Source organism: Castor canadensis, chromosome 16 (assembly GCF_047511655.1).
Source record: "Castor canadensis chromosome 16, mCasCan1.hap1v2, whole genome shotgun sequence".
In the NCBI taxonomy this organism is placed as follows: domain Eukaryota; kingdom Metazoa; phylum Chordata; class Mammalia; order Rodentia; family Castoridae; genus Castor; species Castor canadensis.
Genome location: NC_133401.1, coordinates 31412188 through 31429750, shown reverse-complemented (window position 1 = coordinate 31429750; position 17563 = coordinate 31412188). Strand labels below are relative to the sequence as shown.

Sequence of the window (17563 nt, the reverse complement as noted above, 5' to 3'; positions counted from 1 at the left end):
CCACACAACTAAGACTGTGTCTTACATTTGGTAACATATGTTGGAGTAGGGAATTTTCATGACAGTAAAACTTTGATGTTGATTTTTATTCTTCTGATATTTTCTTTACCTTTCCCTCCAATTAAGCAGCATTTTCAGGAAATTAAAACACACACACACGTTTTGTAGACAAAGCCCTGAGTATGGTCAAAATTCCAACGTAGTCCTATGCTCAGCTTCATTCTTTCACTTGTACTTCAGTACTCTGGCTCAGAATTCATGGAGACCTAAACTTTTTACATCCTTCCACTATCTCAAGTAAGCATAGAAACATTATTAATAGCTTTTAGGATTTCTTTTTTTCAGGGATAATCTCAACTCCTCAGGCAGAATGTTAGGTTACCCACAATGACAGGCTAAATGACAATCACTTCACAACAAGGAGATGACCACATGGTGTCTCAGACATTTAACTTATGACACTTGCTCTGACTGTGATAATGACAGAGTCTGTCCAGACAGGAATTGTCACACTCCTTTTCTGAAAATCCTTAGCTTCTTTAAAGTACCTCCATGTGTCTAGAGATACAGGGTAAGAAATACCACCGGACCAGACTGTCCTCTGCTGAGTTGGGCACACTCAGTGCTCACACAGGCAGGAGAAAAGTTTTCATAGGCTCTGTCCACTAGTTTCAGGGTGACTCCACATCTTCCTTTCCATTTCATAATTCTTTCTGAGGTCATTTCTCTTCTGTCCTTCACCATAGTGAAGCTCACAAAACTGATTCCAAAAACTTCAGTGAATGCATGTTTAAAAAACAACAAAGTAATAGTCATTACCTCCTAGTGGACCCAGAGAGACATTGTGGTTTGTTGTGTCCATTTGGTCTTGTGGCTTTGGGATACATGTGAAATTCGTCTTTAAACATTCTGTGATCCCCAGTGCAGATTACACTCTATGAAATCTGGGCGTGTTCTGAAACTCGGGTTACCATTTTCCAACACCATGGCCTTGGCACTTAGCCCTTTCCCAAGACCACAGGTCAAGAACTAGACTTGGCGTTTGGCTCTAGGGAAACTACACTACCCAGAAATCTTTGTGCCAGGCTCCCAATGATCGCCCGAGAATAACGCATTTCCGTGCGTGCGGTCGACGTCTGGGCAGGACTTTGGCGTCCTTTTTCCCCATCTGCCTATAGTGCTTGAAGGAGCTGCGAAAGTAGGTGTTTCGGAGCACTGGTCTGCACAGAGTGGAGGACTCTGTGAAGCGCTGAGGAGATGTCCCCATTGCACAGAGGCGCGTCCCAGGCTCAGCGGGGTCAGAAAGGTCTGGGTTCCCGACCTAGACGCCCGCCGCTCCCGGCCACGCTGAGTCCTCACAGAGCGAAGGCGGTGGCGGAGCGGGTGGATCCAGCGCAGGTGGGTACCGCGTCTTCCGGTTCCTCAGCCGCCTTTTACCCCAGCTCCGTGTCTTAAAGCCCACGTCCCCGCAGCCCAGGTCCCTGTGACCAGGACATTGACGCCCTCGTGATCGAAGTCTCTCTTTTTGACAGCCATTGTGAGGTGTGGGACAGTGTGATAGGCAGAGGGACAGACAGAATGGGCGAAGGCTTCGGGAGGTCTCACATAGTCAGGGAGTTACGACCTGGCATGGCAAGTGGAGGAGTGCATCTTCATTCTGAAGGTTTTGAATGCAAGGATTTGGGATCCTTAAATTAGGGGAGAGCGGTTTTGGTTGGGGTGGGGATAGTGTGGATGGAAACAAGGAGACAGGAAAGGAGGTTGCTGCAGTGAATGCCAGGAATGCTTTCATGGTGGATATATCAGAGTAGTAGCAGAAGAGTGGGAAAAAGGCGTTAGATTTTGGATAGATTTTAAGGATGACCAGTAGGTTTCCAGCTGCATCAGATATGGCTGTAATTGAAGGTTAGGAGCGAAAAACCTAGGAATCTTGAAAATAGAAGTTGGAAAGTCAGAGTAGGAAGCAAGTTTCAGGGGAATCAGAAGTTGAATTTAGACATGGTACCTCTGAGGTGCTGAATAGAGACTACCTGACATAGGCAGCTGGAGAAGAAACTCTGGGGTTCTGGGAAGGCCTTCAGATGCCCTGGGGACCAGGTCAAGGCCTGGAGGTCAAATTTAAGGGGAACAATATGAAGGATATGTGTTACGCCTGCTTTCCATCACTGTGATAAAATGCCTGAGAAAATCAACTTAAAGGAGCAAAGAGTTATTCTGGCTCATGGTTTCAGTCCATGGTTAACTGGCTCCATTGTTTTTAAGCCTGTGGTGAGGCAGAACATCATAGCAGGGAGCATGTGGTGGAGCAAAGCTGCTTAACTCATTGTGGGAAGGGGAGAGAAAGAGAGATAGAGAGAGAGGTGAGAGAGAGGGGAGAGAGAGTTCACATCTCTTCATGTTTCCACCACCTCCAACCACCTCTCAGGGGCCAATGCTCCTGAACACTGCTGGGTTGGAGATCAGACCTTCAGCACATGAACTTTTAGGGGACATTTCAGATCCAAACCATAACAGGATATTAGTTCAGATGGTCTCTGGAGTTAGGGAGAAGGCTAGAACTGGAGGACAGGGAATGAGGGGATGGATATGCCTGAGACTTCCTATGGAAGGATAGGGTTCTGGCACTTAAGTGGGTTCTGTCCAGTGTCTATAGAAGAGAGGGCTGTAGATTATAAGAGGCCTGTCCTGGGATGGTGACCAGATTGTGGGATACTGTAAATTTGCTATCATCTGATGATCTCGATTTCATTTTTTAAACTGCCTATTCTAAGAGAAGCACACACGGAAAAGCTCCTTCAGTGCCAAGAGTGTTTCCTCTACACTGCCTTTCCAAAGCCACAGTCCTTCAAACGCCATGTGATAGATTGTCCCAGCCTCCTTTATTTTCTAAGAAGGACAGGCTTACTACTTAGGGCCTTTTGCCTTACAGCAAGTTCTTAAGAAAGAATTCCTATAAGGTAAGTTATCCTAACACGGGAAATGTTTCTGCCCATAATTCCTATGTGTTATTTGTGTTTTTCTGCTTAGGCTTCTTCTTCTATAACCAGGAAAGAAAGTTCACGTATTACCTAAAATCCTATATTTCTCTCACTCTATGTCCTCTATCAAATTGATTTCGTAAGAAAATTAAACATTGATGTCATAAAGAATCCTTTGTAGGCAGTGAACTCATTTATCTTCTATGCATTTAGACTGATATTAGGCATGTACCTTCCTTTGGGTATTTAAAATAATATTCACTGAAATGATTGCCTGTAGGAACTGATTTTTTCAATGAAAGGTTGTCTGGTATATACACATATGTCCATAAACAGTTAAAAAACTTGTTGATCTTTTTTGTGGGTTCATTTTTGTCCTAGTGAATGAAAAATTTTAAATGTCCAACAGTGTAAAACCCAAATGGCCATGTATTTTTTAAAAGTGATAGTATTAATGTCACTTATGTGTCTGCTTTCCCTTTTTTGGTTTGTCATTCTGAGAAGATAGACAAAAGCTAGCATTTACATGTCTGTACTCATCATTCTTTCAGTTTTTAAGTATTTTATAATATACATTTTAGTTCTAAGGTGAGATTGGTACACTGTGTTAAATGCATGGGCAAATTCTATGTGGTCTGTAATTAATGATTTTCAAATAGTAGAGATTAGCTACGAGAAGTGAAATGTAATAGATATCATATAAATACTAACAGTAAGAGTTGGGATGGTTATATCAGGATGAGAAAAAATTGACTTCAGGAAATTAATATATTAAGCAGGTAATTAAGAAGACACAGAAATACTATATATATTGTATATAAGAAAAGATCATTAGCCGGGCGCTGGTGGCTCATGCCTGCAATCCTTACTACTTAGAAGGTAGTGATCAGGAGGATCGTGGTTCGAAGTGAGCCCAGACAAATAGTCCGTGAGACTCTATCTCAAAAAAACCTATCACAAAAAAAGACTGGTGGAGTGGCTCAAGGTATAGGCCCTGAGTTTACCCTAATACCACAAATAAGAAGAAAAAGAAAAAGAAAAGGTCTTAAATTCTTTCAGCAATTAATAGAACAGACAGAAAAACAGTAAGAATACAGAAGATGTGACCAACATCATCAACTAACTTGATGCATAGATGTTTTTAAAACACTACTCCATAATACAGTACAATACATTTTCTTTTCAAGTGCACATGGACCATTCATCAAGATAAACCAAATGCTTTGATATGAAATAACTTTGAGTAAATTAACAGATATTTAAAATTTACAGAACATATTTTACCATAGGGTCAAAAAAGAAGTAAAGGAAGTAAAAAGAAGATAAACTAGAATAATTTTTTTCGTGATATAAAAAAGATAATTTAGAAAAACCAGTAACAGATAAAATGCACAAAATGGAAAATCAATAAATATATTTGTATTAGAATTGTAGGTTTTAGTTCCATAAAGTTCATGACACCCAAAAACACAGAATTAGAAAGAAAATTCCAAAGTATCCAAAATTTTTATTAGAAGTGACCTCATGAATATAGACATAAATATCATTAATGTTTGCAAATAATATTCAGCAATGTGTAAAGTATTGCATATTATCACCAAGAGAGATTTATTTCAGTCCAAGGCTGATTTACAATAAAAAAACCCACTGTAATCCAATATATTAGCAGACTAAAGCAGAAAGAATTCTTATAATATCAATTGATGCAGAATTTGCTAGAATAAATGAATTTAACAGAAATGATGAGCTCTCTCCACGTACATATATGTGTGTCATTTCTGTGGCCATGGCTGGTACCCAATGGGCACTTTGCCCCAGACTCTGTTGGTGGCTTCTGTGGCACAGGGCCAGTGAACCAGTCTGACCCACACTGGTCTTCTCTGCCCATGGAGCTGGCAGCTTGGAGGGTGATGCCCAAGCTCCCAAGTGTAGAGTGCATGAATTGTGTTTTATATGTTTATAATATGTAGAGAACTACATAGAAAATGGAAATCAAATGATGACATTTAAAGAATCTAACAAAAAATATTTACGAATGAGAATAATGGAATACATTTAAACTATCTTTGTTCATAAGATTTTATTGAAAATTACAATGTTATTATTTCAGAATTATTGAAAACTACACAATATTGTTGAAATCTATAAAACATTTCTGCTGAGGGAAATTAAAAATGACATAAATAAATTGGAGTGGTCCTTTCCATAGAAAAGTGACTTCACTTTTCCTCACTTCCAAGGTTTAGTGCTTTCTTGGGGTTACAGTATGGAGTGATGATTTCCTGTTGGAAACTCACTCTGGGAAAATTCAGGCTGAGCTTCTCTTGTCCATACAAATATGCATGGGGCCAGCTGACCTGAGAATTGTGGGTGAGGTCTTGAGAGGTGAGTTTCTGGTTCCTGCTGCTGCTGTTGCTGCTACAACAGCCACCAGTGTCTCCTCTGCATGGATATTACCAGCTCGGCTTTCTCTGTCTATGATGAAGATCACAAGCCGATAAGACTACTCGGGGGAAGCTTTTTATTGGGGCTAGTGCTGCAACACCAGGGGACTTCCAGATTGACTCAAAAACTGAGCTAAACAGCCTGGTTACATAACCTGGAGGGTGTTGGTGGGGGGTTGGAATGCAAATGAATTATTGCATTCATGCCAATCATAGTAGAGATTCCAGTTTCACCACTCAAAGTCCCTGCATAGGGGACCAATCACAGATCCTTGCATTAGGACCAATCTCAAATCTTGCATTGCACCCATCACTGGCTTCTTACAGTGTTACTGAGAAGGTGCTCCCCTTTCCATCCTGAGTGAGATTAGCTTCAGGGTCAGCTGAAGTTCTTTGAGGCTTGTCTTGCTTGGAGTGCTACCTTCCAAGGGCTGGTGCAGGTTGCCTCGAGTGGTTGTGACTGGAGCAGTGCCTCCTAGAGCAGTAGTCAGTCCTCAGCCATAGTTGTAGTGGTCCCCCGCAACTGATGGAGTGTTTTGTTTTTGGTGGTACTGGGGAATGAACTTGGCCTCAACTTGCTAGGCAGATACCCTACCACTTGAGTCATGTTCCCAACCCTCCTGTTGGGAGGGCCTGTTCTTAGAGTAATGTAAAGTGCCACAAATAGTACTTTGTTAGAGAAGGGGCTGCTCAGTTGATAGTTCCCTACTCCAGGCTGGGAGGCATAAGGGAAGAGCCCATTTGCTGCAGTTCAAAGGCCGGAACAGCTGTAGCATTAAGCTCATTCACAGAAACAAAACATTACAGAGTGCTTACAATAAAGATTTAAAGAAAGCTCAACACAAAACTAACATTCTCAAAAGTATTCAATAGTATTTAATAGTGCTTATCTTCTATTCCAGTGCCCTAGGGAAAGTTGGATTCCTCTGTCTTAGGTTCAGGCCTGAAATATCAAGTTAAGGAGTTGAGCCTTTATTCTGAGAGAGGTAGGACCCATAGAGAATTTGGAGCAGAGAGGGGGGTCATCCGACATAGTCTTAGCAGGGTACCTCTAGCTGCAGGTGGAGAACAGAATGTGAGCAGGTGGGGTGATGGTGGAGTCAGGTGTGGACTAAATGAAGACAAGCCAAGTGAAAACATGTGTTGGAACAAGGGAGCCAACCACTGTTACTTGTGTTTGGCAAAGGCTTAAAGCAGGCAGGGGAGTGGGAAAGCTTTGCAGTGGAAAAATGGGATGGCTTCAAATGTGCCCACGTTGGCGGATGTTGGCGTGGAGAAGCTGGAGACAGGCTAGCTGGAAGTAAAACATTTTATGTAATTAGCATATTTGGCTTTCTCTGGTTGTTCCTAATGTTGGAAGCTGGTGCAAAAGTTACGGTAGATGGTCATTTTTACCAAGTTCTGACTGCCTTCATCAGATTGTTGCAAAGATTGTGGATCAGAGGTTTTTTTTTTCCTTTCCATTTTTATTAATAGCATATTATTGTTGTATGGGGATACATTGTGACATTTATATAAGTGCTTACAATATATCTTGATTAGAGTCACCCCCTCCCTCTTTCTCCTTTATCTCCTCTTTTCTCTTCTTAGAACAATTTCCACTGGCTTTATTGCTTTATTTTGAAGCATGAATACAAGGTACTTCCACTATATTCATCCTCCTTTGCCCTTTCCTTAAAACCTTCCTTCTTTTACTGGTACCCATTTCCAGAAAGGACCTGTTTTACCTTCCTGTCTTTCATTTTTTTAAAAGACATTTTTGTTAGTTTGTGATAATTATTCAGGGTGTTTCATTGTGACATTTCCATATATACATGTATTATACCCTGAATTGGTTCATTCCCTTCATTATTTTTCTTTCTACCCAAATCTCCTCCTCATGGTGACCTCAACAAGTTTCAGTATTCTATGTTTATATTTATACAGAAAATACATTATCCATATTCACCCTCTTTACTCTTCATTTACTCTCCCCCTCCCGCTAATCCCCTCCTCTTACCTGTAAGTATATTGTGCTTAAGTCAGTCTAGTGCGCCTCCACTGCTCTCATTACCTCTTTCCCCATATCCTGTATTGTTCAGCAGTTTTCATTGTTTCTACACAAATATGGCATATTTTATTATTCACACACTATCTGTTCCTCCTCCCTTAGACTACTCTAACAGTCCCACTTTTGGAAGCATGTTCTGTATATGTTTTTATTTTATTTTATTTTGGTGCAACTGGAGTTTGAATTTAGGGCTTCACACTTGCAAAGCCGATGCTCTACTGCTTGAGCCATACTTCCAGTCCATTTTGCTCTGGTTATTTTGGAGATGGGGTCTTGTGAACTATTTGCCCATGGCCTCAAACCATGATCTTCCTGATCTCAGCCTCCCAAGTAGCTAGGATTGTATGCTTGAGCCACCAGTGCCTGGCTTATTTTTTGCTTTAAAAAAAAAAGAATCTTAGGGCAGTGGGTGGGTGGCAGGGAGGCAACTGTAATAGATGAGTGTTGGTGGGTGGGGCTGTGCCAGAGTGGTTGCTGTGAAGGTGGCTGAAGAAGTTGTTACTAGGGCTGATTCTGTTTTTTGAAGATTGTATGGGAGGGAAGGAGAGGATTCAGTGATGATCCAAGGTTTTGGACTAGCTGCTGGAACGATTGAAATGCCAATCGAAATGTGTAATTTTCAGAGGATTAAGTGAGGTAGGAAGGTTGTGACTGGTAAGGAGACAGTATATGTATGGTAGGCAGAAAAATGACCTTCCAAAGATGCCCCTGTTCTCATCCCTGGAACTTTTGAATGTGTTATCTTCCATGGCCAAAAGGACTTTGCTGATGTGATTGAGGATCATGAAATGGAGTGATTATCCCGTTTTCCAGTGGGAGCTTGTAACCAGAGGGGTACTTATAAGAGTTAAGCAGGAAGGTCAGAGTTAGAGAACATTTGAGGAAGGAAACAGGTTGGAGTGATGTGATTTCAGTGATGTCAGTGTTGCTGGCTTGGAAGATGGAGGAAGGGGCCAAGAGACAAGCACTGCAGGGGGTCTATAGAAGCTGGAAAAGATAAGAAAATGGTTTTCTCTAGAACTGCCAGGAAGAACACAATCTTCCTGGCATCTTGATTTTAGCCTAATGAATCTTATTTTGGACATACAACCTCCAGAACGGTAAGATGATAAATTTGTGTAATTTTTTTTTCCAGTACTGGGCTTTGAACTCAGGGCTTACACCTTGACCCATTCCACCACCCCTATTTTTGAGATTTTTTTTGAGATAGAGTCTCATGAACTGTTTGCCTGGGCTGGCCTCAAACTGCGATCTTCCTGATCTCTGCCTCCTGAGTAGGTAGAGCCACAGGTGTGAGCCACCGGTACCTGGCAAATTTGTGTAATTTTAAGCTGTGGAGTTAGTAGTAATTTGTTGCAGTGGCAACAGGCACCTACTACAGTGAGCAACTGAGAAATGGAAGACAGCCGGGGGTATCAGAGAACAGTGTGTGGTTTTGGATGCCTGTCATTGAGGAAAGGAATAGGGCCAGGTTGAGAGGTTTTCAAATCAGGAATGGGGACTATCTTTGGAGTTTGGGGCAAGGGGTATGATAGCGTTACTAAGCAGTCTGTCCATGCTATATGCAGAGCAACATTCAGGGAATCCAGGGAGATGTGTATGGTGTGGATTAGAAGGGTAGTGATGAGGAGTTAGAAATGTGAGGGTGTCATGGTCCAGAGAGTGATGTGCAGGGGAAGGGGAAGTGAATCAACAGTTCTGTGGCTCTGTTATTTAGGGCTTAGGTAAGAAGAATGAGCCCAAGTTTATGTCTATGAAGCACGTCTTGGGTAAACCAGGGGAACTAACTGTCAGGAGAGGAGGTGGTCCTCTTCATGCCAGTCTGAGTATACATGGTATTTGTTACTCAACCTGCCTATTGTGGCTGTGGACTGACACAATCACTGGGGTAATCAGGAGATAGTGGCCTGGCAATTCCTCTGACTTGTGGACATGGGAAGTGGGTAAGCAGGATATTGTGGCTAGATAGAGTAGAGATTGCTGGTTAAGATGCTTCTCATTGGCCTTGCTGTCCCTGTCATTGCAGGGCTGTGTGACCTTTGAGGATGTGTTTGTGTGCTTCTCCCGGGAAGAGTGGGGGCTCCTTGATGATGCTCAGAGACTCATGTACCGTGATGTGATGCTGGAGAACTTTACACTTTTAGCTTCACTGGGTGAGGCCCTCAAGTCCACGCCATCTACCTTTTGCCTCTTCCCCAAGGGCTGCCCTGTCTTTCCTGTGGTTGTGCACTGTTTCTTCCATTGGTTTCCTGGAGTAGGTGCTGACCTGGAGTAGGTCAGTGCCAAGCTATGTGGAATGTCCTTTCTCTTGCATGAGACTTGTGCTTGCCCAATGGATCTCATTAGGCTTGGTTACTTTCTGGGCTTGCCAATCTGTCCAAAGTTAGGGTGACTTTGTCCCCAAGGTTCTTCCCTTGGGCAGACATTTCCGGTGACATTTTCTTGGGCTGTACTGTGCCAGGAGTTATAGGCACTCATGTAATCACTATTCAAGGGGATTTTGGGGTTATTCCTGCAAACCCTTTTTTATTATTACCCTTATTAAAGTAATAATAAGGTTAATTTTTTTTTCTTACCTGGGGTCTGTCACAGGGTATGTTGCTCTGAGCTAGTGCTGGCTTTCCCTTAGAAATTTAGTTTTCCAGATTACATGTTGTCATGGGAAGAGCCCTAGGTGGCTAACCAAGTAGATATGACCCCAGGTACAGAAAGACAACCTCAAAGGGGAACTGGATCTGGTGAGTGGACATCAGGGAAGGACACAATGTCAAAGCTAGGTTTTAAATCAGCATTTGGTTCCAAGGCCAATGGCTACACAGTGTTTCCTCCAGTCTTTCTCTTTTCTTGACACAGGCTTATCATTCCCAGTCTGACTTCTAGCCTTTTGCTATCCCGCCACCTCACACCCATTCCTTTGTACTATTCTGCATTTTTCTGAAATGTTGACTGACACTTAACATTTTTGAGATGTTCACATTTCTTTTAATGGTTCTTGAATACCAGAAACTCACTTGTCATTGGATTTTCCTGGGCCTGGACACATTTTACATAGCACTCAACTGTTACCAACAGCCAAGGTCTTACTGGAAGCCATTAATTAGGTTCTGTCCTCCTATCCTTGTCTTTCATTGGGCCTCACACATTATGTGGCCTTCAGAGGTCCAGTACCTCCTAGAAGCCCCTTCCTCATCCTTGAACTCATTTCTGGATGTGTTAAATACATGTTTATGATGGGGTTAAGGTGTATTTCATCATAATTTTTTGCTTTCAGGTGGTTGGTGTGGATTGGAGGATAAAGAAGTGTCCTCTGAGCAGAGAGTTTCATCAGAAGGAGTGCCACAGATCAGAAGTTCTGTGGCGGATCTAAAGACCTACCTATGTGACACGTGTGGCTCAATATTGAAAGATATTCTATGCTTGGCTGGATACCAAGGGGAAAGAGCCAGACATAAACCATACTACTGTGGGGCATGTGGGAGACAATTCTGGTTCAATACACCCATTCGCCAGTGCTGGAAGCAGCCCAGTGGACAGAAATTCTTCAGAAGGGAGGAGGGCAGGGATTCTGCAAAAACCTGCAGAGGCCATGTGCTAGAGAAGACCTATACACATGGGGAGGGTGGAATGGGATTTCTTATCACCTTTGGCTTTCCTCAGCACCAGGCCCCTCCCAGCAGGATGCAGGTGCATGAGAACACTGAGCTTGGGGAGGATTTTCACTCTGGACAGAGGCATCATGAGTGTAGTGAGTGTGGGAAAGTGTTCACCCATAGAAACACGCTTGCTCGGCACCAGAGAGTCCACACTGGAGAAAAGCTTTATGAGTGCTGTGAGTGTGGGAAGTTCTTCAGGCAGAGCTACGACCTCTTTAAGCACCAGACAGTTCACACTGGAGAAAAGCTCTACCAGTGCAGCAAATGTGGGAAGTTCTTCAGCAGTAAGTCAAATCTCATTCGCCACCAGGAAGTTCACACAGGAGCAAGGCCTTACGAGTGCAGCGAATGCGGGAAAGCCTTTACCCAGAGACCAAACCTTATTTGACACTGGAAAGTTCACGCAGGAGAAAGGCCTTACAAATGCAGTGAATATGGGAAAGAGTTCATGCGGAAACAGGCACTGGTTCTGCACTGGAGAATTCACACTGCAGAAAAGCTATAAGAGTACTGTGTGCATGGGAACTCTCGCCAATACTTCCTACTTCTGTGCACTGCAGAACTGGCAGTGATTATGAGTGCAGTGAATAAGGGAAACCTTCACACAAAGGCGAACCTTATTCCTCATTGGAAGGTTCACTGTGAACAGAGGTCTTACCAGACTAGGAGTCTGCTATCTTTGTTTACTTAAGGACTTACCCTGAGTGAAGCTCTGAGCGTGGCCTCTGTGAGGGAACCTTCAGGCAGAAGTAGAACCTAATATGTATGGCATCTGCACCTTCTCTTTCTAAACTACCAAGAGCTGCCCTACTGCCACTTGGCAAAGTCACACAGCTTGTGGCAGTAGCTGCAGCAGATCTCTGCTCTCTCCCTGGATCCTGGAAGGACTTATGAGTGGTCTCAGGACCCACAGTGGGGAGGGGGCTCATTTACTCCCCTTTGATGATTTTGAGTATGGAAATCACCAGCTTTACTCCAGAGAACACAAGGGTTCTCCTGGGATCCTACCTCACATTGCTCATGCTTGTGTGACAATAAAGACCTGTATCTAAAGCTACCTTTAATCTTTGGGATTGTGTTTATTGTGTGGAATATACTGAGTAGACAGTTGTATTCCACCAGCACGAAAAGGTAACAGCTTTTGTGGGAATCACCACTTTTCTCTGCCTGAGAGAGGACAGCATGATGGCAGAAAACAGCTGTCCTCTCAATTTGTATTGCTACTGGAGGCTTTCTAGGAAGACTCCAGTGATAGGCAGTCTTGGTCTGAGGCGAAGGTGACCCTACCCAGGGACCCAGTGGGGGATGGCAGAGTAAGGATCAGAGCTGGGGAAGCATGGTAGGAAGCAGGGAGACCTGAAGCCTCTGGAGTGCCTCTGATATAAATATCCCATCTCCTCCCCTCCATTCATGGCAATCAGGGCTGTAACTGCAGTTGGGGACTCTGGTCCTACACACCCTCCAGCAGTACATAGGCAGTGCCATTTATTATTGCACTGGTGGAAACTGAGTCTGGGGTGTAGTTGGGGGAAGTGTCACTTGTGATCTCCAGGTAGGGCAGGGGAACATAGGAATCAATTTCAAGCCCACATACCTCTAAGCCACTGTGTCCCCTTCACTCCTGGCCTGACTCTGCCCTCCTTTTAGCTCCCTCTGGCTCTCTGTCTCTACTCCAGGTACCTTGCAAGCACTCCCTTAACCAATCATTCCTTAAATGCTGAATGAGGTCTGGCTTCTTCTGTAAAGTCCATACCTGTCACAATGTCCCCAGACTGTGTTTGTGAGGCACCCAGTCTGTGATGAGTGTCATCATCACATATTTGACATATGCTTGTGACACATGTGTCACATCCAGTACCTGCAGTATCTCTTCAAACTGTGCTATTAGCAAAACACAGTCATGTCTGTCTTTCCAACTGTGCATGTAAAGACAGAAGTAAACTTAAAATAAGGGCTGGTGGTGTAGCTGAAACAGAGTACCTGCTTTGCAATTGCATAGCCCTGAGTTCAAGTTCCAGTCCCACTAAAAACAAACAAAACAAAACGACAAAAAACTTCAACCTTAAAATAAGAGGCTTAATTCTTTCTTTTGAAAATGGGGAAAGAGATTTCCTTCCTCACCCTTCTCTTATTTATCTTAGAAAACTTGTATTTTCTGTTCTCCAATGTTTTTGAGACAGAGTTTCACCATGTAGCCCAGGTTGGCCTTCAAACTCCTACCTCAACCTCTGCAGTGCTGGGGTTACAGGCATGTGGCACCACCATTCTGGCCTGTTCTTTTAATGAATTAATTTTGAGACAGGGTCTCACTGTGTTGCCCGGGTTGGCCCTGAACTCCTGCTCTCATGTGACCTTGATCTTTGTAACTCAGCTTATGAAGTAGGTAGACTACAGGCATGCACCGATACCACCCCTGATTTCATCTCTTAAATTATCCTTTGGAAGACTAGCTAGGCATTTGTAGGTGGCAGTCCTTTTGCCCTCCCTCCTTCCCCAGCTTAAAGACCCAGGAGTGACTTTCTCTAGAACTCCACAGGTTGTTTCTTTTAGAAACAAACACCTTGATAGCCCTCTCTTTGCAATGCAAATATCAAGGGAGGGTAGGAGCCTAACCTTAGGAACCTTGTAAAGGTACTTGGCATAGTAGGTTTGTTTTTCCTCTAGATAAACCAATAAGCTCTGCTACCAGGTAAGCTTTAGATGAATTATGTAACAAATGGTGTCAAGTTCTCTGGAGGACTTGACTGTGTTTCTTGAAAACATGTACACAATAGTTCTATCTACTAGGGGGACTGCCTGTGATGCATGTGACATTCTGGCTTAATGCTTATTGAATAATAAAAAAGTTTGAAACCGGAGTTTTTTGATCCGAAGCCCAAACTGCTGGCAATTCAAATGCCATGTGTGTCCACTCTCCCCTATATGCCAAATAGAGACGATAGTGATGAAGGGTAGAGAAAGGTTTCTTACAGGGCCTTGAACATGCTATGGGAAGAGGCAAAGTAACATTCATTCCATCTTCAGCCATCCTCACAACAGACATGAGTTTTAGTTTAAGTAGACAAAGAGGGGAGGGGATAAAAGGTAGGCATAGTTTGTCCCAGTCACAGGTGTGTTCCAGTGGGGAGTGGGGCCTAGTTGACCATTACCTCAGTTCTTGTTCTTCATTTTCAGGTGGTTGTCATCATTTGAGGGGAGCAGTGTGATTCCCAAGACATGATTATTCCTACTTCACAGTGCAACCTCATCATTATCAGTAATTGTCCTCACTTGGGAGTGGTCTGTCCCGTTCCACTGTTACTTAGAGGTAAGTTTCAGTCCCTTGTCATAAAGATGTTGTCAATCATTCCTGTCCTTCCTTGATTCCAATGTGGCTGCAGGAGAGAATGGCTCAGGGCGGAGGACAACAGGTCCAAAATGGAGACAGAGATGCCAAGCTTTTCTCCTGTTTTTAGTTGATTTGTAAGGAGTCAGTGCTTTTCAGCAAAAGCACTTTTAAGTACCTCTTACATTTTTCTCTCCCAGCTACCTTTATGGAGGTTTCTGGATTGGGAAAATATTTTTTTCTTTTTTCCACCAAGAGTCCCATCCCACACTGGTTTGCCAGGATCATACTGATGTGCTCAAAGGAATATGTCATTCAAACCCCAGTACTGCCCCCCAAAATTCATTGAGCATACTTTAGTCATCCATCTTATCAAATTTATTTAATTTGTTGTTTTTAACACAGGGTCTCTACTGTGTAGCCCAGGCTGACTTCGAACTCATTATTCTCCTGCTCCACTTCCTGAGTGCTGGGATTATAGGTGTATACCACCACACTCAGTTTATTAAGATCTTTAGATATCAATCAGTAGATATCACTGGACATGGGGGAAGGGTGATCTGGATGGAGCCAATTCTAGAACTGACACATTCTAATGAATAAGTCACTCAGCAACGTCAAGAAATAAGAGTAAAAAGCATTAAGTGGGACCTGTAGGTGAAAGACTTGTGGGACACAACTACTAAAAGCTGACAGTGTGTATTTTGGATCCAGTTTGCCATTAATCTGCCTTAAGAAGAAAATGTGCACTGATAGCATAATGATATAGATACCATATTTTAATGTTTATCATAGTTATTGATGTTATAAATAACTTCATTCTGAGAAGTTATGCATTGCATGATATGCTCTCTGGGATTATATATAAAACAGTTTAATTAGTGCACAAGGTCAGATGAAAAAAGAGTGGTCAAGAAGTGACAGACAGTGATAGAGGGCTGGTGGAAGGGTTTCTTTCACTTAGCAATAGTCTTTACCCCCATTTAAAAAAATATTTTTTTCTCATTGTTCTGAGGTTTGAACTCAAGACCTCAAGCTTGCTAGACAGGCGCTCTACCACTTGAGCCAACCCCCCGGCCCCAGTCTTTTCCATGTTTGTATATTGTTGAAAATAATCCTAACAAAAGATAGAACATATCATTTTCATATATTGAGGAAAATGAACTAAAAAGACGGGAGGAAACTTCATTTTAGGATTTGGATATGTGTTGAAACATAAACATATACTTTTTAGCACAAAAAGCAGTTGGAGTCAGTTTTACTTCAAATTATTTAAAAAAACAAATATAAAAACTTACCTTCTAATCACTTCACTGCATTGTATTATCTTCCATGCTCTTGAGCTTATTTGTGGCTACCGTATCAGTGTGGTGGAAATAGAACGTATCAGCGTGCAAGCCACAGCTCTTCTCAGTTCCACGTTCAGTAGTGACAGGTGAGCAGTTTGAAACTGGCCAGGCTAGAAGCATTCACACCAGGAAAACTGGTAAAAAGTTAACATGATTGTGTAATTTATTGTGTCATGCATTACCTAGAATTAGTTCTGGAGAATATGTTGATAGTATAGATTCAACTTAAAAATATATGGTTGATATGGTCACTGCACTGTGTATAGTGCACAAAAATTAGAAATTATACTTTGGATATTCAAAAACAATTATTCCTTATGGCAGATAGGTCATTCACCGAATCATTAAGTTCTAACATAATGTCTTTGTCGTTTCACTGTCTACTTCTTAGTTAATGAAAAGGGATCTAGCTAAATTCATTTTTAAACATACACAAAAATATGAACAGGCATTTTGCCAAAGTCATACAGGTGCAAATTGATGAAAAATTGTTTAACATAATGAGGTATCAGGGAAATACAACTAAAAACACAGATACCCATGTGTTAAATGAATTAATATTAAAAGACTAGCCATACCAAGTACTGGCAAGGATATGGAGGAATTAAAACACTCATATGCTTGTCATAGGAATCCAAAGAGAACAACTATGTTGGACCAGAGTTCTGCATTTCTTAAAAAGAAGTTATACATTTACTTACCTTGTGTTTCAGACGTTGCACCACAATGTATTAGCACAAAAGAAATGAAAATAGCCATGTGAAGAATCGTATTCAAATGTTTGCAGCAGTTTTACTTACAACAATTTAAAACTAAACAACACAAAATGTGCATGACCAGATGAGTGAATAAGATGTAGTGGAGTTGGGTGTAGTAGTACACATCTGTAATCCCAGCACTCAGAAGGTGAGGCAGGATAGGGAGTTCTAGGCCAGCTTGAGCTATATAGTGAGATCCTGTTTCAAGAAGGAAAAAATAGTGGCATATCCATAGAACAATTGAAAAGCAATTAAAAAGAAGAAACTACTCATAAGCACAATTGATGAATCTCAAGATAAATATGCTGCTTGGGTACACGCAAAGGGCAAAAAAAAAGTACTGTATGATTTTAATCATATAAAATTATGGAGAATAAAAAGTAATCTGTATAGTGGAAGTACACCAATGGTTCCATGTTGAGTAGAGTGATGTTAAAGGCCACAAGGCAAATACATGGGTGATGGGTAGACTCACTATTGTGATTTGTGAGGATGGTTTCATGGGTTTATATGAATCTCAAAACTTGTCAAAATGTATAGTTTCAATATGTGGCACTTAATGTACATGATTTACACTTTATTACAGGTTTAAAATATGGGTCAAAAATAAATGTCTGGATTTCCTACTGTTCTTGGAAAGTCAGGTTTGACAACACTGTGTCAAGCCCTGGGGGCCTCTTCTCTCAGCTTTGTACAGGTAGGCTGATTGACAGACCCTTAAAATGTGAAAGGAGGGATTTTAAATTTCATTATATATGTATGTATATATTTATATATATTTAGTGTGAAGTAATTATAGAGTCACAGAAGTTGACAAAAATGGTAGAGAGGCCCAATGAATGCTTCATTCAGTTTTCCTCATGGTAATTCATGACCATATTACAATATTAAAACCAGGATTCAACCTACCAGATTTTTTCAGATTTTGCCAGTTTTATAGGTACTTCTTTGAATATTCTAAGTAATAACTTCAGATGTGTAGATATGTGACCACTAGTAAAACAAA

The 17563-nt window shown here is 41.9% G+C and overlaps 2 protein-coding genes across 2 annotated transcripts in view; one reads left to right on the top strand and one right to left on the bottom strand.

Annotated features, from left to right (window-relative positions):
- Positions 1 to 17563, bottom strand: part of LOC141410430 (uncharacterized) — a 589957-nt gene that overhangs the window by 337574 nt on the left and 234820 nt on the right. The gene's annotated exons all lie outside the window — the stretch shown is intronic.
- Positions 1156 to 11513, top strand: LOC141418143 (zinc finger protein 671-like). Its single transcript, XM_074058576.1, has 3 exons — positions 1156 to 1398; positions 9499 to 9625; positions 10744 to 11513. The coding sequence occupies exons 1-3, from the start codon at positions 1258 to 1260 to the stop codon at positions 11511 to 11513; spliced, it is 1038 nt and encodes a 345-aa protein (XP_073914677.1). The 5' UTR covers positions 1156 to 1257.

Bases quoted from the DNA above. Each gene is read 5' to 3' on its own strand.
- LOC141418143 (XM_074058576.1), top strand. From the start codon at position 1,258: ATGTCCCCATTGCACAGAGGCGCGTCCCAGGCTCAGCGGGGTCAGAAA. The intron at 1,399-9,498 runs GTGGGTACCGCG...CTGTCATTGCAG, and splicing joins AGCGGGTGGATCCAGCGCAG to GGCTGTGTGACCTTTGAGGA. The intron at 9,626-10,743 runs GTGAGGCCCTCA...TTTTGCTTTCAG, and splicing joins TACACTTTTAGCTTCACTGG to GTGGTTGGTGTGGATTGGAG.